The sequence below is a fragment of the Miniopterus schreibersii genome (genome assembly GCF_964146895.1).
Source record: "Miniopterus schreibersii genome assembly, chromosome: 6".
Classification (NCBI taxonomy): Eukaryota; Metazoa; Chordata; class Mammalia; order Chiroptera; family Miniopteridae; genus Miniopterus; species Miniopterus schreibersii.
This window is the reverse complement of record NC_138107.1, coordinates 26320009-26342752: the sequence shown is the minus strand read 5'-3', so window position 1 is coordinate 26342752 and position 22744 is coordinate 26320009. Positions and strand designations below refer to the sequence as shown.

Below are 22744 nucleotides of genomic sequence, written 5' to 3'. Positions count from 1 at the left end.
GTTAATGCGCTACTCGCCCCCCACCTCGCCCATTACTAGCCATGGAATGTGCTTACCTTCTCCGGCCCTCCAGCTCCTTCTCTGCAAAGGGAGGATCTAATAATACCCGCCTAATAGGATCGTGAGAAGAATTCCAGGAGTAAATACACGTAAAGGGCTTAGGAGAGCGCCTGCTACCTGTTAAGCCTCAGTAAACGCCCGCCACCGCTATCCTTTTTCATTTCCATACCAACACGCTGGCCAGTGGCTCTCTGTCGGCGGCCACCTGTCCGTCCCCAAAGCCATTTCCTGCTCCAGCTCCCCGCGATCGCCCACCCCCTAATCCTTGGCCAGACTCATGCGTTTACTTACTCATTCATTCCCCGGATACGCAATGAGAAATGGCAATGGGCCGGCACCGTTTAAGCCCTGGGACCGCAGCAGAGAGGAAAGCGGCCCTGACCGCTGCTGCCGTGGGATGAATGACTGAGCTAGTTCGTTCCATGGGTTTAATGACCTGGTGCAGGGGTCGGCAAACTGTCCTGGGGGCCAAACGTGGACGAGCGCCTGTTTTTGTAAGTAGTTTTGTTGGGGTACAGCCACACCCACCTGCTTGTGGACTGTCTGTGGCTGCTTTCTGAGTGGCAGCGCCGAGTCATTGCAAAGAAGTCTTTATGCCCAGAAAACAAACCGGGAACTGCCAACGCCTGCCAACCCCTGTTCTAGCGGTAAAGAGAGTGAGATCCCACTAAAATTCAGCTTCCTTCACTAGAGACTTTATTGTTGCATCATGGAGTCAGCCCGTACATACAAAATTAATATTCTTAAAATATGCCTCATCATTCACGTCGTTCCCCGGACGCCTGTCACTTAGAGCCGCACTGGCCTGTCAGTGAACCCCCTCCCCTGGGCTCCAGGCTCCCCTTCCCGCCCGCCTCCTGCTCACCCTCCCGCTCACTCCTGTAGGCAAGTGTCGCTGCAGAGCCTCCCGAACTCGCTCAGATTGCTGAGGCATCAGTTCCAGGGGGCTCCCGGAGAGCTCCTTTCAGCTCTTCACACAATGTATTGTCCACTTACTAATCGGACCCCCTGCCCCCTAAAAAACCAGCAAATTCATGAGGCACAGAATGGGACGTTATATGTTGTGGAATCCTCAGCGCTAAGCACAGTGGCAGACACTCAGCGTGTGAAAATATACGGACGGTGCAAAAGGAGAATTGCAGTTGTGAGTACTCGAAACACAGAGTTTATTTCTGTATTATTACTTATGAATTATTGGATTATTTTCTATACGCACCACTGTAAACCTACCTTTGCCCCACTCTGTGTATGTGTGTATGTGTGTATGTGTGTGTGTGTGTGTGTGTGTGTGTAGGTGTGTGTAGGTGTGTGTATGTGTGTGTGTGTGTATGTGAGTGTGTGTGTGTGTGTGTGTGTAGGTGTGTGTAGGTGTGTGTATGTGTGTGTGTGTGTATGTGAGTGTGTGTGTGTGTGTGTGTACTGTTTAAATAAATGAATATCTACCTCTCTCTTTTTTCCTACTTGTCCCAGTTCATGGACATGCCACCTCGCGCCACATCCCTCTCCAAGGCCCCGTCCTCCTCAGCACAGGGCAGTATACATCATTACCCAAAGTGGAGGATAGCAAAGGACAATCTGAGACTTATTATCTACATTTCATAGGGTCCTTAAAGACGCCAGGGAGGCGAGAAACAGAAAAACCTGAGCTCGCACAAAATCATTCTGATGAGAAGCTCTCTTAGAATAGAATGTAAGGAAGTAGTACATGGTATTTGAAAGTGATTTTTTAAAATCTTTGTACACATAGCACATTGCTTCAGACCTAAAAATTCTAAGAGGAATCATTTGAGGATTTACTTTATTTAAGATGTTACTTTTTGCCCTGGACGGTTGCTCAGTGGTTAGAGCGTCGGCCCACTGGCCCGGGGGTCACGGGTTCGATTCCTAGTCAAGGGCACGTAACTCGGCTGCGGGCTCGATCCCCGGCCTTGCAAGAGGCAACCAACCAGTGTGTCTCTCTCACAATGATGTTTCTCTCTCACCCCCCTTCCTTCCACTCTCTAAAAATCAATGGAAAAATATCCTCAGGGGAGGATTTAAAAGAAGGGAAAAAAAGGATGCTATTTTTTAAATACATTTATGGCATTTGTATTATATATTATGTTTAATGTGATTTAAGCTGTATTTAACATAAAATACTTTACCCTTGTCACGTCTGTCTATATTGCAATGAGATTTTGTTCTTAGCTTTGTTTTTTCCCAAGTAGATAAAATGAACCACTAGATGGCGCAATCATCATAAAGAAGTAATCACATTACAATTTTATTTTTATATAGAAGTTCTTTAATAAGAATTATTATGCTATTTATTTTAGGAAATTGGTAAGATAGTTTATTTTGTATAAAGGTCTTTACATATTTTATGCTTTGTGATTATCAAACAATAATCAAAATCATCATGTAATTTTGTAGCAGGTTAATTTTGTAGTTTGTTTTTCTCCCTTTTGGAAAACCTTATGTTTTCAAACATTTGTTTTGCATAACTATTAACTTAGATACAATAAGCACAGAACTGTTCCTTCATCATGACCCACATAAACACCCTCCTTAATGAATGGCAGCATCCTCAGACTTCTGTTTGTTACCGTTCTGTGTATGCGCCTGTGCCTCCATCTGTAAGCTCCAGACAGGCGTGAACTTCTGTTTTAAACCCCCCTGGAACCCAGGGTAACAGCGCAACGGGGAGCACGGGGGTGATGCTACGCCCGCCTCCAAGTTATTCCCCGCGCTGGCTCCTGGGCTCCGACCGCGCTTCCCTGTGCCGCTCCCTGGGCTCCTGGGCACGGGCCCCCCAGGGTGCTGTGCCCCCGACACCTCCTCTCAGCCCGGGCGCTGGGGCCTGACAGGTCTTCTGCCCAGGCTGCATGGCCCAAGGTAGTGCTGTGCACAGAGTAAACACAAGTAATAATAATAATACATTTTGGTGAAGCATAGGTTTGATTAAACTGCCTAATACTAACGGGAAACAGGAATTAGAAATATATATATATATATTTTTAATCCTCACCTGAGAATATTTTTTCCATTGCTCTTCAGAGGGAGTGAAAGGGGAGAGAGAGAGAGAGAAACATCGCTGGGCCTCCCACAGGTGCCCCACCTAGGGCCAGGGATGGAGCCTGGAACCGAGGTACATGCCCTTGGCTGGAATCGAACTCCAGACTGCTCAGTCAGCAGGCCGATGCTCTAACCACTGAGCCAAACCGGCTAGGGTGAAATTAATATGTTCTTGATAAATATGTGTAGGCAGATGCCAAATCATTTTTATTTTATTAAATAATTATTGGGTCAATAAAGAGCAAGAAGCCTATAAAAATGTTCTATATTTTCAATTACATATGCATCTGTTATTCCAGGAGCATTCTCCTTCACTGAGATGGGAGAGTAAACTGGTACAATTATTATGGAGGGCAGGTGGGAACATGTATCCAAAGCTTAGAAATCATGATGATATTTCAATTTATTCCACTGAAATGATTATAGAGATGCACAGAATTTTAACTACAAGAGTTTTATCACATTGTTGCTTGTAGAATGTGAACATTTTAAAACATATAGCTCAAAAGTGACAGCAAAAATAAAGTATATTTCATCCATTTATTGAAATAATATTTGTTTGTATAACTATGGGGAATTATATATCCTGAACGATCTTCCCAAATGAAAATATTCAAATTTGAATAAAATATGAAAATGTATATTTTCATAACAGTTACCTGAAGTGAAAACAACACATTTATAGAGCCCAAGTGGAATGAAAGCAAGACCCTAGAAAGTGAGTGTCAAGGTTTGCTTGAGCCCTGAGTTCCCGCTAAAACCTGGAGCTGTGTGGACTCACCCTTTGAGGCTACACGATTACAGTGGATGGACTAAGGCTAAGGACTGCCCTGGTGTGGGGGATCTAACAGGAGACCGACTCTTCACAGGCCTGGGACCCCTAAGAGCTACACACTCATGTAAAAATAAATGAAAAATAAACTCCATTTTACATAAGGAGAAAGCAGGAAATTTGCCTATCTTGACTTTGGGACTAGTTCACAAGAAAAGATGCGAAAGAGCAAAAGGCTCAGAATAGCCAGGGCACCTCTGGACAGAAAAACAAGTTCGCAGAACTTGCCATCCTAGATACCAAGACCTGCTATAAAGCCGCATAAATTAAGATAGTGTGGTACTGGCACAAGGTTAGACCAACAGACTAATGAACAGGACAGAGGGGCAGAGAACCATGTGTAAGTGGACATGGCTCGTCAGTGCCGGGGATCAGGCCCACAACCCAGGCATGTGCCCGGACAGGAAATCGAGCCTTGATCTCCGGGATTATAGGTCGATGCTTAACCACCGGGCCACGCGGGCCGGGTACTATTAGTTCTTTTCTTTGACAGTTTGGATCTTGGTAGTTTGAATCATGATTCACTCTGATATCTTGGAACCTCTGTCAAAATCTCCAAGTTAACATCAGGATGAGTGATATACACGTGTATGTCTACCTCTACTCAAGTGCTCAAACCATGCTGTCTTCCTTCTCAACCTGCAGCTGTGACTGTCCCACTGGGTGGAAAGGAGCCTTCTGCATGGAGACAATTTCCACCTGTGACCCTGAACATGACCCTCCACACCAGTGTAGCAAAGGAGCAACCTGTGTCTCGTTGCCTTATGGATACACCTGTTACTGTCCTCTAGGAACCACTGGAGTCCACTGTGAACAAGGTGAGGCTGAATTTCAACTCCTGCTGTCCAAAAATTTAACTAAGTCAGTTTCCTTTGAGGAAAGTGAAATTAAATATATGTGATAATAAAAGACTCTACACTCTTTTTTCCCCAGTATATGTGACATTATATTTCACATATAAGAGAGTCCTCACAGTTCAGTAGTACAAAAATACAGCTTTGTTTTTAGATTTGCTTTAATTTGTTAACTCTAAACCCCTGTCTGTTTAGTCTAGGTGTTCTAGATGTTTTGTACTAAATGCAGTCCAGTCAAGTGAGCTTGGGTTCATATCTCAATTCCAGAGCAAGGCTCCATCTTTGAGCTTCTTCTCCCTTCTTCCCCTTGGCTCAGGAGTAGCAAAAGGCAGATACATCAGCTCCAGGGCAAAGGGAGAGAAATTTAAGGGGGTAAATGGTCCAAGTCCAGTGGGAACAGTAAGGAGCTTTCAATGTTCTAGATCTCATCAGCTTTACAGTTCCTCCCTATACCTTATGATTGACAATATCCTTACTACTGGGGCAAATTATGGCAGTGCCTCTGAGGGATCCCCACAGCCTCCTGAGTGCTCCCCACATGGGCTGTGGCCATGTTAAGGGTAGTTCTAGATCTGAGCTAGTATCTCCCCTTTAATTGGTAGCTTGCATTAGACCTTGTGCTTTTCCTCCACATCACAAACACACGGTAGGGTGGGAGGGCCTGAGAGGAGCAGGCAGTCTTGTCACCTCCTGAATAGAGATGGACCAAAGTCATTCCTCCACTGCCCTCCTTGCAGTCAAATAGCTCAGACTCCTCTTCCTGGACCACCACTCAGCCAACACCAGCAGGAGAAGGCATGTGGTTATCTACTTCCCACCACCCCCAAGCTGCAAGCAGAACTCCAACTGCATTTCACCTCCTCCTGCAATTCCCTGACCCCGACCTCAGCCTCCACACCCAGCTACCACTTATTTATCCTTCAGATTTCAACTCAGACCTCACTTCTTTAGGGAAGGCTTCCCTAAGTCTCCTTCATGAAACCGAGAGCAGTGACCATGCCTGTTTGTGTTCATTGCTGTTGAATCTCTATTACCCACCCTGCAGTACAGAATACAAAATGTTATGCATTTCAACTTAACAGTTCTAAAATAATAAAAAAAGGGCCCTGGCTGGGTAGCTCAGTTGGTTAGAGCATCATCCCAATACCCCAAGGTTGTGGATTCAATCCCTAGTCAGGGCACATACAGGAATCTTCCAATAAATGCATAAATAAGTGGAATGACAAAGCATGTTTCTCTCCCTCTCTCTGTGTCTCAGACTCTCTCCCTTCCTCTCTCTCTCTAAAATCAATAGAAATATGAAAAAATAAATAAAATAATAAAAATGGATTGCAACACTTTTCAAGAAATAGTTCTTGATTTTAGTGAACAGCAAAGTACTCAAAACTTTACCAAGATGGTGCACCACTATTACTTCCAAAGGAATTGCTATTAGAAACCGAAAGAAATAATAGGACAAGTTAACATAAGGGCTAGTTACAATAGAGCAAGCCAGGTTTTTGAAACTTAAAGGCACAATATATCATCAATAAGTTTAAAAACACTCTATTTCTAGAGCAGTCCCTCATAATAGCCATTCCTTTAGTAAATACAGCATAGGAACCAACGATGTAGAGGTAACATTTTATCAACAACTATCATACTCCAATGGTCTGAGGAAGCATAATCATTGAAAATCAAATATCTTCAAAACCAAAATTTGTCTTTAAATAACTTATCAAATACTGGGGTTGAAAGATCCTCAAAAATCACTTCATCCCAATTCCTTTACCTTGAAAGAGATTAAAATCAAAACGATGACTGAGCAGGACTGAGGATTTAAGTCTTCACACAGTCAATCCGGTGAGTTTCACATTCCACAGTATTAGTTGCATCTTATAATCAAAATATAAAAGCTAGCAGTCCCACAAAATAAGTGGAAACTTGTACAGTCTATGGTATGGAGAATTGGTTAATAAAATGTCCTTGTCCCGTATTTTAAATTGTCTTAAGTATTTCAAAATATGTGTATAGATCTGAGAAGACGGTTGCTGGGGGAATTTTTTTCCCCAGCATTCTAATTTAAGTAGCGAAATCTTATTTCGTACATATCCCTTACTCTTAGAATGACTCGCTAATGCGAAAAAGTGATCCTTCAGGTCCCTTAAAATATTCACCTATAGCTGACAAAGAAAAATCCATTTAAGCGCAAGCGGAGGACAATTCCTGATAGGCTTTTTTTTTTTTTTCACTATGGCCTCACCCCAAACTTCTTTGGAGTTGCACCAGGTATGGTGCTGTGGTAATAAAATACCAATAGACCAGTTGAATTTAAGGGTCACGGCCACCAAAAGTGATTTGAATATCTGAGCCTGCTTCCAGAACGGCCTGAATCCTCAGTGCTCACAGTGTCTGACCCAGGCACTCGCTCAGATGCGTGTTTTAAAAACACCCAGGGACCCTGAGCCAGCTTGAAAAATGACTGAAGATGAAGGACACTTGTCAGCAAACAGCAGCACCTGGGTTGGATATTTCACAAGGACTGGCGGTCTTAATTTAAAAAGAAATCATAACAGGTACTAGGGTAGAATATTTTCCAATCTAGTTTAGTCATTAAAATATTCTGTTTAGGCAGGATTCTGGTTTACAGTTCTTTCGCGAGATAGAAAATATGTCCAGTTTCTTTACTCAAACACCCAAATTTTGCTCATTTGCTCTTTTCTTCTATGTTATTGCTCTCTTTCCTGTTAGAATTTATTATTTACAACTACACATATAGCATTTCCTGAGTCACACAATCTCTCCTCTTAATTCTTTCCCCCACATTATTGGTAAATTGCTTTTTTTCCTTGGAAAAATTTTATGCTACTAAATTCTAGCTATTGCGTATAGTTGACATTTAGCCAAATGAGATTCCATAATATGTGTGTTTTTAACTTTTAGCCTAGCAAATATTGAAAATGTTTCCAATTTTCTTACATTCTTCCCATGCATAGTGCAATTTTCCTTCCACTCATTTCTCATTCCCTAAGGTAAACAAACCCAGGCACATGCTCACATTTTGAATGAAACAGGCACATGTTTAAGCTACTTAGTCCCTTGGTGCTAAGGGTACTTTATGGTTCACCTCGCCCCAGTTTTCATTGCAGTTAATTCAAGTTAATGGAGAGGTTCAATTCTTCAAGCCTTCCAGACACATGGGATGCTCTCCTGCCAAGTCTTTGGTTTTCCCTAATAATAGAGAAATGGGTCCACAGCACTATAGATGGCAATTTGAGAAATCATTACTGTGCCTGTTTCCAGGAGCATTTAGCCATGTGGGAATACAGCAGGTAATACACAGCTTTCTTTATAGGAAAAATAAACAAACTTTAGTCTTTATTTGTTTCCCCACTTTATATCCCATCGTGATGATTAATAAAAATGTGGTTACATGTGTACTAGATCCTCTATCTTTACAATTTTACAATACTTTTAAAAGTAAAGAATAAATAGAAACTAGCTCTGATTCCTAGTCACAAACATTTTAATTCTTCTTTAGTCTTCTTTCTGTGCTTCTCAATCAACCTATTAAATTATAAGTGAAATTCAGTGAGAAAGTGAATTATATATAACAATGCTAAGGTTTATATAAACATTAAGCTTTTTAATATCAAAAGGAACAGATGTTGCTAGTGAGTCTTAGTAGAAAAGAAATAGACACGCCTGACATTTCCTATCCTTGGACCTCGGGCAAGTGAGCTTCACTTTCCTGAATATCAGACTAAAAGGGGAGATGTGAAAAATCTCTGTTGAAGGGGAATTTGGGGCCAAAGTCCAGGGATAGTCCATTCTCCTTGCCAAGTCCTAAATTAATGATTATTACTTTTTATAAGGTTGTGAGACAAAGGTTAAAAACTCTAAGAGACAGACATCTGTGAGAGGTTTTTCTTTAACAAAGTCCTTTTTATTTTCTATTCAAGATAACATTAAAAAACAAAAAGCACTCACATTGGATTTTCAGCCCAAAGTTTCCTCCCTTGAGGTGTTTTACATATTGAGCTATAAATACCCTGATCCCCATCTTAGGATGGCAGAAAAAAAAAACCCAAAAACATGTCTGCTTACAATCAATTTCTATGGACAGGGCTTGGTTGCCTCTTCCCGAGGCAGGTCTGCCCTCCTTCTTTAAATCTGAGATGACGGACAGCGATGAGATCCAACCACAAACTTTACTATCTAGTTTGGAGAGCTGAGAGACAGGCTCCCTCTGGTTTCTAGTAGAAACATTAAAAAGTGACAAGCGAACTAACATTCTCATGACCACACGGCTCATTAGTTCATGTCCTTCTTTTGTTAAAATCTGTATAATTTGTCTTAAGAAAAATAGAAAACCAAACCTTCCTGTACCAGGCCCTTGTAGTGACCAAGGAATGTCACAGGCATTGGCCGTGAAGCCCTGTGGTCTGAGGCAGAATTCTCTACGTCTCCCGGGACGCCCCATAAAGGTTACGATGAGTCAGTGAGAGGCCAGCCCCGTGCCCAGCCGAAAACAAGCACCCGGTAAACATTCGCCCCGCCTACAGAGGGAAGGAAAACGGGCTGGTCACACGCAAATTCAATGTAGGTCGTGTATGCCCAGCCGGTGTGGCTCAGTCACGGTTTGGTTCCTGGTCAGGGCTCAGGCCCAGGTTGGGGGCTCGATCTCCAATAGGTGGCGTGCAGGAGGCAGCCGATCGATGTTTCTCTCTCTCTCCCTCTCCCTTCCTCTCTCTCTAAAATCAAATAAAAAAATGTTAAGTCATGTCAACATGGATATTTTGATCATTTTCATTTTTAAAATATGGATTAGTTTTAAATATTCTTTTTTTTTTTAATATATCTTTATTGATTTTAGAGAGAGGACGGGAGAGGGAGGGAAAGAGATAGAAACATCAGTGATGAGAGAGTCATTGATCGGCTGCAGCCCACAACCCAGACATGTGCCCTGACCGGGAATCGAACCCCGATCTCCTGGATCCTAGGTCGATGCTCAAACGCTGAGCCACACCCGGCTAGGCTAAATAGATTCTTAAGTTAAAATATTTTAAACCTATTTTTAAAAGACAATAATTTTCATTATATAAAAGATGTATAAATGTTTATTATATAAAAGATGTAAAAACTTAGGATTAATGGAGTAGATATAAGCTTTTCAAAATGACCAAGTAAAATATTTTTTAAAATAATTCTCATTCTCTATAGAAATATAGCAGATTATTACATTTTTTAAAGTGAATATGGGGAGATCCAAAGCACTGTAAGATAGGATTCCTTCTTTCAAAGAGCTAACAATTTAGGTGCAGACCAGGCAAATGTCTGTGAAGGTTAAATAAAAGTATATAATTTAAATAACAGTTTAGAGAAAAAAGGAAGGAATATCCCAGAGTTTTGAATGCTTTCATTGTTAGACAAGTGAATGACACAATATGCATATCACTTCTGGCTAGTGGAACCTGAGTGGTCATTAGAAAGCAATGAAATTAAGTTCGGTATCTAAGAACGGGGAACATCTGGATAGACTCACATGGGATGGGGAGATAGATTTCCTAAGATTGAGAACCGCTTCAACAAAACCCAGGGAAAGATGGAAGGGCGCACCAGCAAGTGAGGGTAAACCTCTTCATCTGAGGAGATGTATGCCAAGGAAGGTCCAAATTATTAAAATACCTCTGAGAAAAGCAGGTAAGGGGCCAGTGCAAGGCACACTGGGTTAGAAAATCGTCAGGACTTGCTCCCTGAGCTGGAGGCGTGCCTTGCACATAGGCGGTGCTCAGTGACCACCTGTGAAGTGCTATTCACAGCTTAAAACCTGGACGGCAGGTTAAACCCTGTGCGTGATCACTGCGGCCTCCCAGGCCTTCCGTAAACAGGCCTTTGAGACTCCCGAAACAGCCATAAATCTCCAACTCGCTACCTGACTTAGTTGCTTATGGCACTTCCAATTGGCATCAGAGAGAGTTCACAGTAAAAGATATGTTTAAAAAGTAGCCAAGACAGTCACAAAAAGATAAAAGACGCCCTCCTCCCAAGAAAATAAAGGAGAAACGGTAAGAAGAGGAAGTGGGTGGGAGAGGACAGATGAGAAGAGTAAGCAGGACAAAACAGCTGAGTGTAAAATTAGCTTTGGTTTTCCTGGAAATTGAAATAAAATGTAAAATACAACCAGGAGCTTACTTTTTTTATTGCCTAATAAAAAAAAGCGTACCATTAAGGTCGGATAGCTGTGTCCGGGTACTGAACTCTAATAAAAAAGAATTGAGCAAGGTCCAATTATTTTAAATAAAATTAAACAGCATAATCTATGCTATGTTTGATGATAATTTTCTAGAAAGGAAGGAACATTATGTATATGGTCATTTCTCCTGTTGACACACAGTAAAGGTTAAGGGCATAAGACTAAGTCATAGTTCTGTAAAGATATCATGTCAAAGCTAAAAGAATAAAGTCATTTCTAATGGCCTGGCATGTTACTGGGGCAATATTTGTCTTGGGAAATAATTAACTAACATTTTCATTAGATTGTTACTCTTGGGTAGCAGTTGTTGTCAGCCAGGTTTTCGATAGTCAAAGCATAGCAAAAAATTTTTAAAATAAAAATTAAGTTCACTGTAGAAGTCCAGGTGTCCCCGTTACTGATTGAAAGAATCATTACATGCTTTATTTTTCAGATTTATAGGTGACAAGTTTGATGTTTTACTATGCAAATTTATTGGTTTAACTTGGCATTTGTTTGAACACCCCAATTCTGCTCCAAACTACATGGACTGGAACACCTCTTAGAAGATTTTGAAAACGGAAATCACCAGATGTCTCTATCATAAAACAATCAAGTGATTTTATAGAGCTCTTAATTTTTAGGCAACACTCCATCTTGATGGATCTGCAAAGATCGTTTAGAACAATAGCCGCCCAAATAACTAAATGAGTTAAACAATTAAAGAAGAGTTGTTTGGCATTATCCATCTGGGTGCTAAAGAAAGCCTGCCTAAAGGGGTAATTTTTATTTTTCCAATAACTGACACTTAACCATTCCTTCTGTTAGCAATTAGCCAACAGGTTCAATTGCATGTTTCCACTGCTCCCAGCAGACTCTGATAACAATCGGCAAAGAGCAAGGGTGTTTACCTGCCGCGTTTTGCTCCAGTAACAAGGTGTGGATCTAGCTAATCTAAATTTCGTCAAACTGCTTTAGTTGAAATGAAGGTGATGTCTTAAGGCTTCACGTAGTTAAGGATGGAGAAAGAAGTTATTTTCTATCCATTAGATGTTTATTGTGACAAACCTTTAAAGAAGCATTTACAAGCCCGGAAGCCACAGTGAAATTGCATGCACTTATTCATAGACCAAAGGGCAAATCATAGGTTAATAAATGCTGCTAACAGTTTTATTTTCCTTTTTTTTTTTTTCTTTACTAACTGAACAGAACAGAGCTGTGGCACAGAGGAACTGCAGCTAAAGTCAAAATCTTTTGCATTAAATGTAATGAAATAGCATAAAATGGAGAGCTCTAAATCTGTAATTTGCTGAGAACAGAGCAGATATGCATCAGTGAGGATATCAATGTAACCTCATAAGCTTATAGAATGCGAAGATTGAAAGCTATTTAGTGAATTAGGCTATGGTTTGACTTCATCATGAAAAATAATGCTCTGGGCCCTGGCCGGGTGGCTCAGTTGGTTGGAGCATCACCCTGTACACCAAAAGGTTGTGGGTTCGATCCCCAGTCTGGGCATGTACAGGAGGCAATCAGTCGATGTTTCTTTCTCACATCGATGTTTCTTTCCCTCCCTCCTTCTCTCTCAAATCAATAAACATAATCTCAGGTGAGGCAAAAAACAACAAACAAACAAAAAAAACCAATGCTCTGGGAATTGAAGTAATCTATTTTAGAAACCTTGAGCTCCAACACTCAGAACAGGAATGAACATTTGGTAGCAAATGACCTTCAACAGGACTTGCTCGATTTAAAGTGATTAAAGAGGTGTACTGAAATAAGCAGACATCCAAGGTGTGGAGGTGGTGAAATGTTTAATGCATGAGGGGAATCTTGCAGAGCTTTAGGTTTTAAGAAAAATTTGTGCTTTACAAGCAAAGATGTGTGTCAGCAAGACGGCTGATAGGAAGCTACAAGCTCTCCTCCCACGGAGACATCAGGTTCACAACATCATGACTGTGAGGACTGTGCAGGGACTGATAGGGCTGGAACATGATCATTTTGCTTCTAAGTAAAGGCTGGTTCAGGCTAAACTCATCTACAGGTATTAAATCTAGGAGGGTTTTTTTTGTGTGTTTTCTTAGAAGAAGTGAAGGGAGGGAGGAACGGGGGAGAGAGAGAAACACTGATGTGAGAGAGACACAGCAACTGGTTGCCTCCTGTAGCCGCCCTTGACCGGGAATCAAACCAGCTGCCCTTTGGGCCTCGGGCTGATGCTCTAACCACTGAGCAAAACCAGCCAGGGCTAAGAGGTAGTTTTTTTGTTTTGGGTTTTTTGTTTGTTTTTAAATATAGCTTTATTGATTTCAGGAAGAGAAAGAGAGAGAGAAACATCAGTGATGAGAGAGTTGGCATTGATCAGCTGCCTCCTGCACGCCCTGGACTGGGGATGGAGCCTGCAACCCGGGCATGTGCCCTGACCAGGAATCAAATTGCAATCTCCTGGATCCTAGGTTGATGCTCAACCGCTGAGCCATGCTGGGCCGGGCTAAGAGGTAGTTTTGATGTGTGGTCTTACAGTATCTCCCCACAGATTTCATTGCAAAGAAGGAAAAAAAGCCATAATTATAGAATAATATACAATGGGAAAAAATCAGTCAACACCTTGACCAAAGTGATCAAAATTAGCTTCACCAATGGGGGACAAATAGATAACATGTACCCCTATATGTGGTACCCTGAAAAGCACCCATCATCACCTATGAAGAATTTCAGCCAAAAATGTATAACCTGAATCTAGTTATGAGGCAATAACAGTCAAAACCAAAATTATGAACATTCTTGTCAAAAAACAGAGCGGGGGGAATATCCTTCAAAAGTGTCAGTGTCATAAAAGACAATGAAAAGCTGTGATGTTCCATGTTAAAAGACAATAGAGACATGACAAGTCAAAGCACCATCTCGTTTAGATGAGATTTCTTACTCTAGGGGAAACTATTACAAAGGACATTATTGGATCAACTGAAAACCTGGATTATTAATATTAGACAAAAGTAAAGTATTAATGTTAAATTTATTAAAGGTGCTAACTGTACCGTGGTTATATAAGAGAGGATCTCTAAGTTGTTAGGTACAAAGAGCCATGATGTATGGAACTTACCTTAAAATGATTGAGAAAAATATCAGATGGATAGACAGAGAAAACTAGATAAAGTAGTTGAACACTAACCAAAGGTGAATCTGGGTGCAATACTCTTTGTACTATTTTTATTTTTTCAATTAGGTTTGAAATTATTTCCAAATAAATGGGTAAGATTAATTTTTAAAAGTATGTGTGCAGCCCTGGTCGGTTTGGCTCAGAGGTTAGAGCGTTGGCCTGAGGACTGAAGGCAGGTACCTCGGCTGCAGGCTCGATCCCCAGCCCTGGCTGGGGCACATGCGGGAGGCAACCAGTCGATGTGTCTCTTTCACAACGATGTTTCTCTCTCTCTCTCTCTCTCTGTGTTATTCCTCTGAGAATGTGATCCCTCCTGAAGCTGCCTCTCACACTGACCAGCCCTGAGGCTCTTGGCCAAAACCCAGCAGATCAGTTATCCAAGAAAAGGGGTGCTGGTGTTTTTTTCTTAATTAACCGACATTGATTAGCAAAGTCTCCTAAAGATGATTTGCTGTCAGAATGACTTTGTGAGCCACAGGAAAACCTGGACTTTTCCCAAATTCTGCCTCAAAGTGAACAATAATAGCAGGAATGTTCTGCAGCTAATTTAGGGACGACAGAGATGAGTTACTGAATCAGAGTCCTTTGAAGTCCTCTGTGTGCCATCTACCTGTCTCCACAGGCGACCCACTCGCATCTAAAAGGCATCGGAACTCCCAGAATGTGCTTAAGCTGCAACAATTTAATGTACAAAATCATCATAATCAGCAATAAAAGGTATCAACCATCTATGGGCTGATACAATAGGCAAAATACGCTAACATCAAAGTTTCGGGAAGATAAATTATTGACTGAAAAAAGTGTATTATGCATAGTTTATATATAACATGGTTTCATTTACGTGAAGTAAATCAGATACTACTAGATATACACACACAGTAATTGTATATGCAGTGAAAACTAAAGCCTGGCTATATGTTCAATAGACTGTTAACAGTGATTCCTGGGAATTAAGAGAGAGGAAAGCACAATGACATTTCATCTTTTTACTTTACACCCCTCTCTCTTGTTTAAATGTCTTATAATGAATATGTATTACTTTAGTAATTCCTACAAGAAAAATTTCAAAAAGATGCCCACTTTCTAAACCATCCCTGTATTCTTAAAACAAACCTTAGTTCGGTGTTTATGAGCATGGAGTCTAAGTAACACGTCAGGAACTCTGGGTGTTTATGGAAAATATGCTTCCTAGACCCCATCCCAGCTTTAAGAAGTCAGACCCCCTGGGAGTGAGGCACAGGACTCCGCATTCTTGGCAGCCACACCGAGTGATTCTAGTCTCTGCCATCCTGAGCTGCAGTAGATCAGAATGAATGATGTAGTTGCTTAAAAATCAGCAAGTGCCAACACCTCCTGCATACACCCGCCAGCTGCCTACCAATGTAAAAGTGAAAGACAGCAGTTAGTATAGGCCGGGCCCAAAGGGAGAAAAGGCCCAGTACACAGATGAATGGCTCGAAGCATGTGCTGACCCAGAGCTCGCTCTAAGCATGTCTGGTCACAAAGTGAGGAAGACAGACGGACGACAGGTCCCGTGGAGGGAGAGACTGCCGAGCGTAGAACCTTCCTCTCGGCCCCCAGTTCCACCTGGTCAGCCCGACACAGCAGCGGGGGCTCGCAGCTGATGGACCACAGGTCGGGTAACGGCTCTACCTCAGCTCCTGTTGCAGGGAATCTTCTCGAGCTGAACGTGAAGCGGAACTCAAGAGTTAGTGCTTTCTGAAGAGAAATGGACCTAAGTTATCGTCAAGTAAGCTGACACTTATTTCCACTTATATAATCACTTAAAATGTATCTTGACTTGATTACACTCTGTATTTTAATCAGAGAGACAGACACTGAAGAATAACCCTTCCAGCAATGGCTTTTATGTGCCACTATTTAAATCATCTTTCTGAAAGCATTAGTGTGAGACATGCCAGAAAGCTCACGGCCCTGACATAAGCATGTTCTCAGAACTGATGCCTCCGAGGCCTGTCTGTCTGCTCTGCGACCTGCAGCAGAGGATTTGGGTCACACGGTGCCAGCCTAGGAACATAGTTCCCAGGAGAGGGCTTTTCAGCAGCTGGCCGGTTCCAGAGAGCCCAGTGTCAGCGGGATGAGAACAGAGCGGCCGAGGGTCAGTGTGGACGCAGCAGGGAGGGAAGGCAAGCGACAACATTTTCAGTTTACCGCACTGATGAGCAATATTGTTTTTTGAAACTCAGGTTTTTGTCTTGCTTTGTTCTTTAGCTTTATCGATAAGTGATCCATCTTTCAGAAGCCATGAGTTATCCTGGATGTCTTTTGCTTCCTTTCATATTCGAAAAAGGACCCATAGCCAGCTGCAGGTCCAGCCTCTTTCTGCAGACGGCATCCTGTTCTACTCGGCACAACACTTACGAGCACAATCAGGTCAAGTCGGCGGATCTTTGTTTGCAGGGAAAGCAAATCCTAATGAATTCCCAATAGACTATTAGTATGTGATGAAGTGCTTTTATTTCTTGAGTCATCTAGTCTATAAACACTTGATACTTTCATGTTCTATTGCTACTGCGTTATTTTATGAATTGATTCCCTAAATATAAATGTTAATAAAATAGTAAGAGCTTTGTTAGAATTAAAGTTAGCAAAATCCAAATATGGGTATTTGCTCAGCTTTATAATAATTCCATCAAAAAAAGGTTGAAACCATGCCTGATAGTCTATGTCAAAAGGAAAAAATATGGCCTGGCCGGGCGTGGCTCAGTGGTTGAGCATCGACCTATGATCCAGGAGATCGGGGTTCGATTCCCGGTCAGGGCAAATGTCTGGGTTGTGGGCCCGATCCCCAGTAGGGGGCGTGCAGGAGGCAGCCGATCAATGGCGGTCTCATCATTGATGTTTCTATCTCTCTCTCCCTCCCTCTAAAGTCTGTAAGGATATATTTTTTTAAAAAGGAATGAAATATGTATATGAAAGACTTAAAAAAGGAAGGCACGGCTATTTTTCCAGTAAATCTGTCTACATTTACAGCTCCAAAAATTTCTCTTTAAGTTGTTCTGTCTTCTAAGTGGTAAAAACCTAGGGTCCACGTCCCAAAATAAGTTTATACAAATGATTTTTAACTATAAGAGTTGCATAATTATTGTATAATTATATGGAATAAAAATACCCAAGTACTATGCTTCGGTTTTAAAGATTGACATTTGAGTTTTTTACTGTGTTCTTAATTTCTACTTTCCTATTTTTCTCCAAAACTCTGACAAAAACTTTTTTCATTTTGTTTCTCAGAAAATAAAATTTTTGTATTAAGAAATAATTAAATCAGTTTATATCTTGTAGTCAACAAAAATCATGCCCTGATTTTCACAAACTAATCTAAGAAATTCTTTTAAAGGTGTCATAAGATGTTGCTACATGATAATATCAGAGAATTAGACCAAAATGGTTCCGTGTCAATGCACTGTTGAAATACCTTCAAAATAAATTCAATGAGAAAAGATGACACTTTCAAAGAAAAATATAACATGATTGAGCTACAAAACATACCTTAGAAGAGATTTGTTCACCTGAGATTTGATATTTGGCTTTAAATTCATGATTAATTTAAATCTCCCTGTGAAAATGCAAAATGGGAGAATCATGCACAAACAGAAAACTTCTGTTTATAAATCAACAGACATTAAGAGGTAATCAGCTTTAGTTATATTGCTCATATAAACAGTTCAAAGTTAACCTTTGTACAGTAAGGGCAGAAAATCAAGAGATATTCTGGACTCTGACTGGCCAAGAATGTTGTACTATAATTTTATAATCAGTTCACTAGATACATATTTGTGCTTACGTATGTAAAAGCTCATGCACAGTAACACTTAAAGGAGACAAGAACACTTTTTTTTTTTTACGTCATTAAATGGCATTGTATTACTGTTCATAAAAGTCAAGATCTTCCTGTCTGCCCTTAGACACTATTTACAAAGAGAACTGAAAATAGATTTATTAGTTTCATGTCATGATAGGTGCTGTAGTTGGCACTTATGTAAGGAAATCATAAAAACTTTAAAATATTAAAAAAACCTAAGCTCTACATTTGCAGACTTAGATTAACCTAAAGGTAATTATCAGATGAAAGGCATATACCTACTTATTAGCAATCAGGTGGTGTAACAAGTGATGAAGTGTGTTTCATTTAAGGTTGCATAAAATAGAGGCGACTGTCCCGTACTTTGTACCTTCTCTAAGAACTACATCTGATGTAAACATCAAGCCTTCTAGCTCAGCCTCTGCTGAGAGGAGCAATTAATAAAAAATGTTCAAACACTTAAAACACAATGTCAAAACTCACAAATTTGGATTTTTCAGCAGCCAATTAGGTTTTCATATGTGCCAAACCAGATTCTCAATTAACACAGTTTCTGCATCTCTTTAGAGAAATAATTTGAAGTCTCAAATAGTGTAAAATTTAAAACAAAAGGATAATTTGAAGATTATCCTGGTTGATTTTAGATCTGATTTTGGAAAAAGACAATGGCACCTGCTTATGTTTCTGCTAAATATTTAATATCTTAAAATTAGTTTTTTGACACAAAAATTAATATTAAGCATAAATTAATCACAGATAGCTGAATTCATCTTGATATAGTTATAATCCTCCCAGACAAATGTGTATTAAAAAGCCTAGTCACCCGGCTGGGTGTGGCTCAACGGTTGAGCATCAGCCTAGGATCCAGCAGATCGAGGTTCGATTCCCAGTCAGGGTACAGGCCCAGGGTGTGGGCTCGATCCCCTGTTGGGGGCCTGCAGGAGCAGCCGATCAATGGCTCTCTCATCACTGATGTTTCTCTCTCTCTCTCCCTTCCTCTCTCTGAAATCAATAAAGATATATATTAAAAAAAAAAGTCTAATCAACTACAATGTAAAGTTAAAGCATATTCAAACAACTGAATAAAAGATAAAATAAGTTATATTGCCTTGGCTTTCCTTTTCTAGAGAAAAAGTATACAAAATTTCTCTACTAAGTTGTCTGTAGTCTCTTCACAAATGTTAGCCCCTCAGGTCCCTTTGATCTGTGATGCGTGGTGGGGTAAAGGCTGCACAGAAGAGGAAAGCAGGGCCCGAGGCCTCGTTAAACCTGGTCCAACAGCCGAAGCGCATCCATTCAGGATCTTCATTCCACCGGTGAGCTCACTTTCTTGTAAGGACGGTCCACCAGCGGTGAACTTTTAACATATACTTACCCTAATGCCAATCTGTACTCATGACCCATGACTACTGGACCATTTTCTAATCACCTAAAATAAAAGGCCTGCGTGACAAAGAGCTGCCAATACAGCTACCAGCAATTTTAGCTTCCAGGGCCACAGAGGCAGAGAAAAAGCCTTCTTTGTCAATTCTTCTTAAGAATGTACCAGCAGCCTGGCCGGGCGTGGCTCAGCGGTTGAGCATCGACCTAGGATCCAGGCCATTGGGGTTCGATTACAGGTCAGGGCACATGCCCAGGTTGCAGGCTCGATCAGTGACTCTATCGTCATTGATGTTTCTCTCTCTCTCCCTCTCCTTTCCTCTCTAAAATCAATAAAGATATATTTAAATTAAAAAAAAAAAATGTACCAGCAAAGCTGAGTTGAAATAGACAATTCCCCTTGCCCTTTCTTCCGGTTGGCAACTTGAGCAGTGATACTATAGATCACGGCTTCAGCTTTCATTTTTATTTATTTTTATTTTTTTAAAATGTCTTTATTGACTTCAGAGAGAGGAGAGGAGAGAGAGATATAGAAACATCAATGATGAGAAAGTCATTGATCGGCTGCAGCCCACAACCGGGCATGTGCCCTGACCGGGAATTGAACCCCGATCGCCTGGATCCTAGGTCGACGCTCAACTGCTGAGCCACGCCCGGCTGGGCTTCATCATTTTTCGATGCTTTTTATTCCAATGTAGCTCTTCACTGTAAGAGCGCTTGCTAAAGGACACTGCAACACAAGTAACAAGAGAAACTCCTTCCACTATGCTGTGAAAGAGGGTTGCTTCCACCTGCAAGGCACAAAGTGTATTTAGAGTGCTATACACGTTTGTTTCTGTTTTTATTGATTTTAGAAGCAAGAGTAGTATAATAATGAGGATCTCATTTGAAACAATTACTAAGCTTCCCTGTAGATTAGAAAATCAGTTGGAAATGTAGGAGCAGGAGGAGGCTCTAGCAATAGCAGGTCATGCGCCAGAGAGGATGGTGAGTTTAGAGTAGCAGGAGTGGGCAGAATCAGGGAGCTAACAATGAACCAAAATGCTAATAAACCTGTTTGACCGGAGACCTGTGTTTGACAGGTTATGTGTGGATCGGACAAAGTACGGATCCAAGGATCACACCTAAATTTTTGAAGAACTGGATGGGAGGGAGGGACCCACTGAGTTTGCGAAGACTAGAAGAGGCCGGGGGAATGGGAGGAAGTTCACAAACTGAGATACGAACTCTGGAGTTTGAGGTGCCTTTGAAACACCCGAGCAGAGATCTCCATGAGGGGTCCGTGTACCGGTAGACGGAACCTGATGCAGGGCAAGGCTGAAACGCGTACGCTGTAATAAAAGGTTCTCATGGCACCACTATTAACTGCTCTTCTTTTACCTCCCTCCCCAATCTGTGAAAAACAAAGTCAGTGGCTTGGAGTCAATGTTACTTATTTTTATACGTTCACTCAACTAAAATTACTGAAGGAAAACCTCACTTCAGCTTAGTGCCACAACACATCTACTCAGTGGCAAATACTTACAGCTAGGGAAAACTTACGTGGCCAATTCCAGAACAAAAGAATACAGAATGTGTGAATGAATGTAGACACACAGACTTTGATCTGTAAACAGAAAGAAAATTACCTACCATAATTACAACCAAGACTTGTTACCTTCTTTTTCCAAAACAAAACTTGAGTGGCCAGAAAGAGCACGATTTTTGTTTTGTTTTGAAATATGTTTTTATCAGTTTCAGAGAGGAGGAGGGAGAGGGAGAGAAACATCAATGATGAGTCATTGATCGGCTGCCTCCTGCACTCCCCCTCCTGGGGATCGAACCTCCATCTCCTGCATCATAGGGCGACACTCAACCACTGAGTCACACCCGCTGGGCAAGAGTTTTTAATGGAGTAACATTTCATTGTTATTAAACTGGTTTTCTTTCTCAACAGGTGATTTTTTATGTATCTCTTTAGTAAAGGGTTCTGTACAACTTCGCTACAACCTTGGTGACAGAACTATTGTTCTAGAAACTCTCCAAAAAGTAACTGTTAAAGGAAGCACTAGGCATGTGGTTGAAACAGGAAGAATCAATGCAGGCGGCTACCTGGACCTGGATGGAATAAATGTAACAGAAAAAACCAACGCTAAAATGAACTACCTGGACACAAATACTGACTTCTATATTGGAGGGGTGTCATCCTTAAGTCTTGTAAATCCCATCGCAACAGCAAATGAACCTATAGGTTTTCAAGGTTGTGTCCGAGAAGTTGTTATAAATAATCAAGAATTAACTGAACTAGGAGCGAAAGGTGGCTCAAATGTAGGTGACTGTGATGGGACAGCCTGTGGGTACAAGGTGTGCAGAAATGGGGGTGAATGTACAGTAAACAGTACCACTTTTTCTTGCAGATGTTTGCCACACTGGGCTGGAAATGTGGCCCAGTGTGGCCAGTCTGTGCACTGTTTGAATCACCTTTGTCTCCACCAATCTCTGTGTACCTGACCGAGCCTTCTCTTACAGTTGTTTGTGTACTTTGGGTTGGGTGGGAAGGTATTGTGAAAACAAAACTTCATTTTCGACTGCAAAATTTATGGGTAATTCTTACATTAAATACATTGATCCACACTACAGAGTAAGAAACCTTCAGGTCACTCATATATCCTTAAATTTCAGCACGACCGGAACAGAAGGCGTAATTGCATGGATAGGAAAAGCTCAAAATGAAGAAAATGATTTTCTGGCAATCGGTCTCCATAATCAGATCTTGAAAATAGCAATTAACTTAGGAGAAGGCACCTCTGTACCTGATTTATAGCAATGGCACATTCTGTTGTAATAAATGGCACCGCATCATGGTAATTCAAAATCAAACTCTTATTAAGGCCTACCTAGATGGTAATCTAATTCTCTCTGAGGACATCGATCCATAAAAAAATTTTGTTGCTCTAAATTATGATGGCATTGGTTACCTGGGGGGCTTTGAATATGGCTGAAAGGTAACTATTGTTACTCAAGAGATTTTTCAAAGAAATTTTGTTGGTAAAATTAAAGATGTATTCTTTCAGGACTCAAATAAAATTGAGTTAATTGAATCAGAAGGGTACAACGTTTATAATGGAGATGAACAAAATTAGGTAACACAAACTAATAGTGGTTATTTTAATATACAAAATACATATGAAAATGTAGTTGGTAGTTATTTCTTTGGCACACACTGTTGACTGAAAATCAACTGTTCACTGTTACCTGAAATAGTCTAAATGCTAACAAATTTTTTTAAGCTTATAAATATACCAAAGATTCTGGTTGTTTTTTCCTACATCCAATTTATCTGTAAGTATGTTGGTTACTAAGTTTTCACTATTCAGTGTTAATTCATCTG

General features: G+C 40.9%; 1 protein-coding gene across 1 annotated transcript in view; it reads left to right on the top strand.

Moving 5' to 3' along the window:
- Window positions 1–22496, top strand: part of EYS (eyes shut homolog) — a gene marked incomplete at both ends in the record, with an annotated part of 1105706 nt that extends 1083210 nt beyond the window's left edge. Inside the window, 7 exon segments of the mRNA XM_081140616.1 lie at window positions 4592–4764; window positions 16404–16565; window positions 21311–21855; window positions 21860–22167; window positions 22169–22289; window positions 22293–22352; window positions 22356–22496. Of these exon segments, the coding sequence (XP_080996742.1) occupies window positions 4592–4764; window positions 16404–16565; window positions 21311–21855; window positions 21860–22167; window positions 22169–22289; window positions 22293–22352; window positions 22356–22496 (1510 nt within the window).
- Between the last annotated feature and the right edge of the window lie 248 nt (window positions 22497–22744).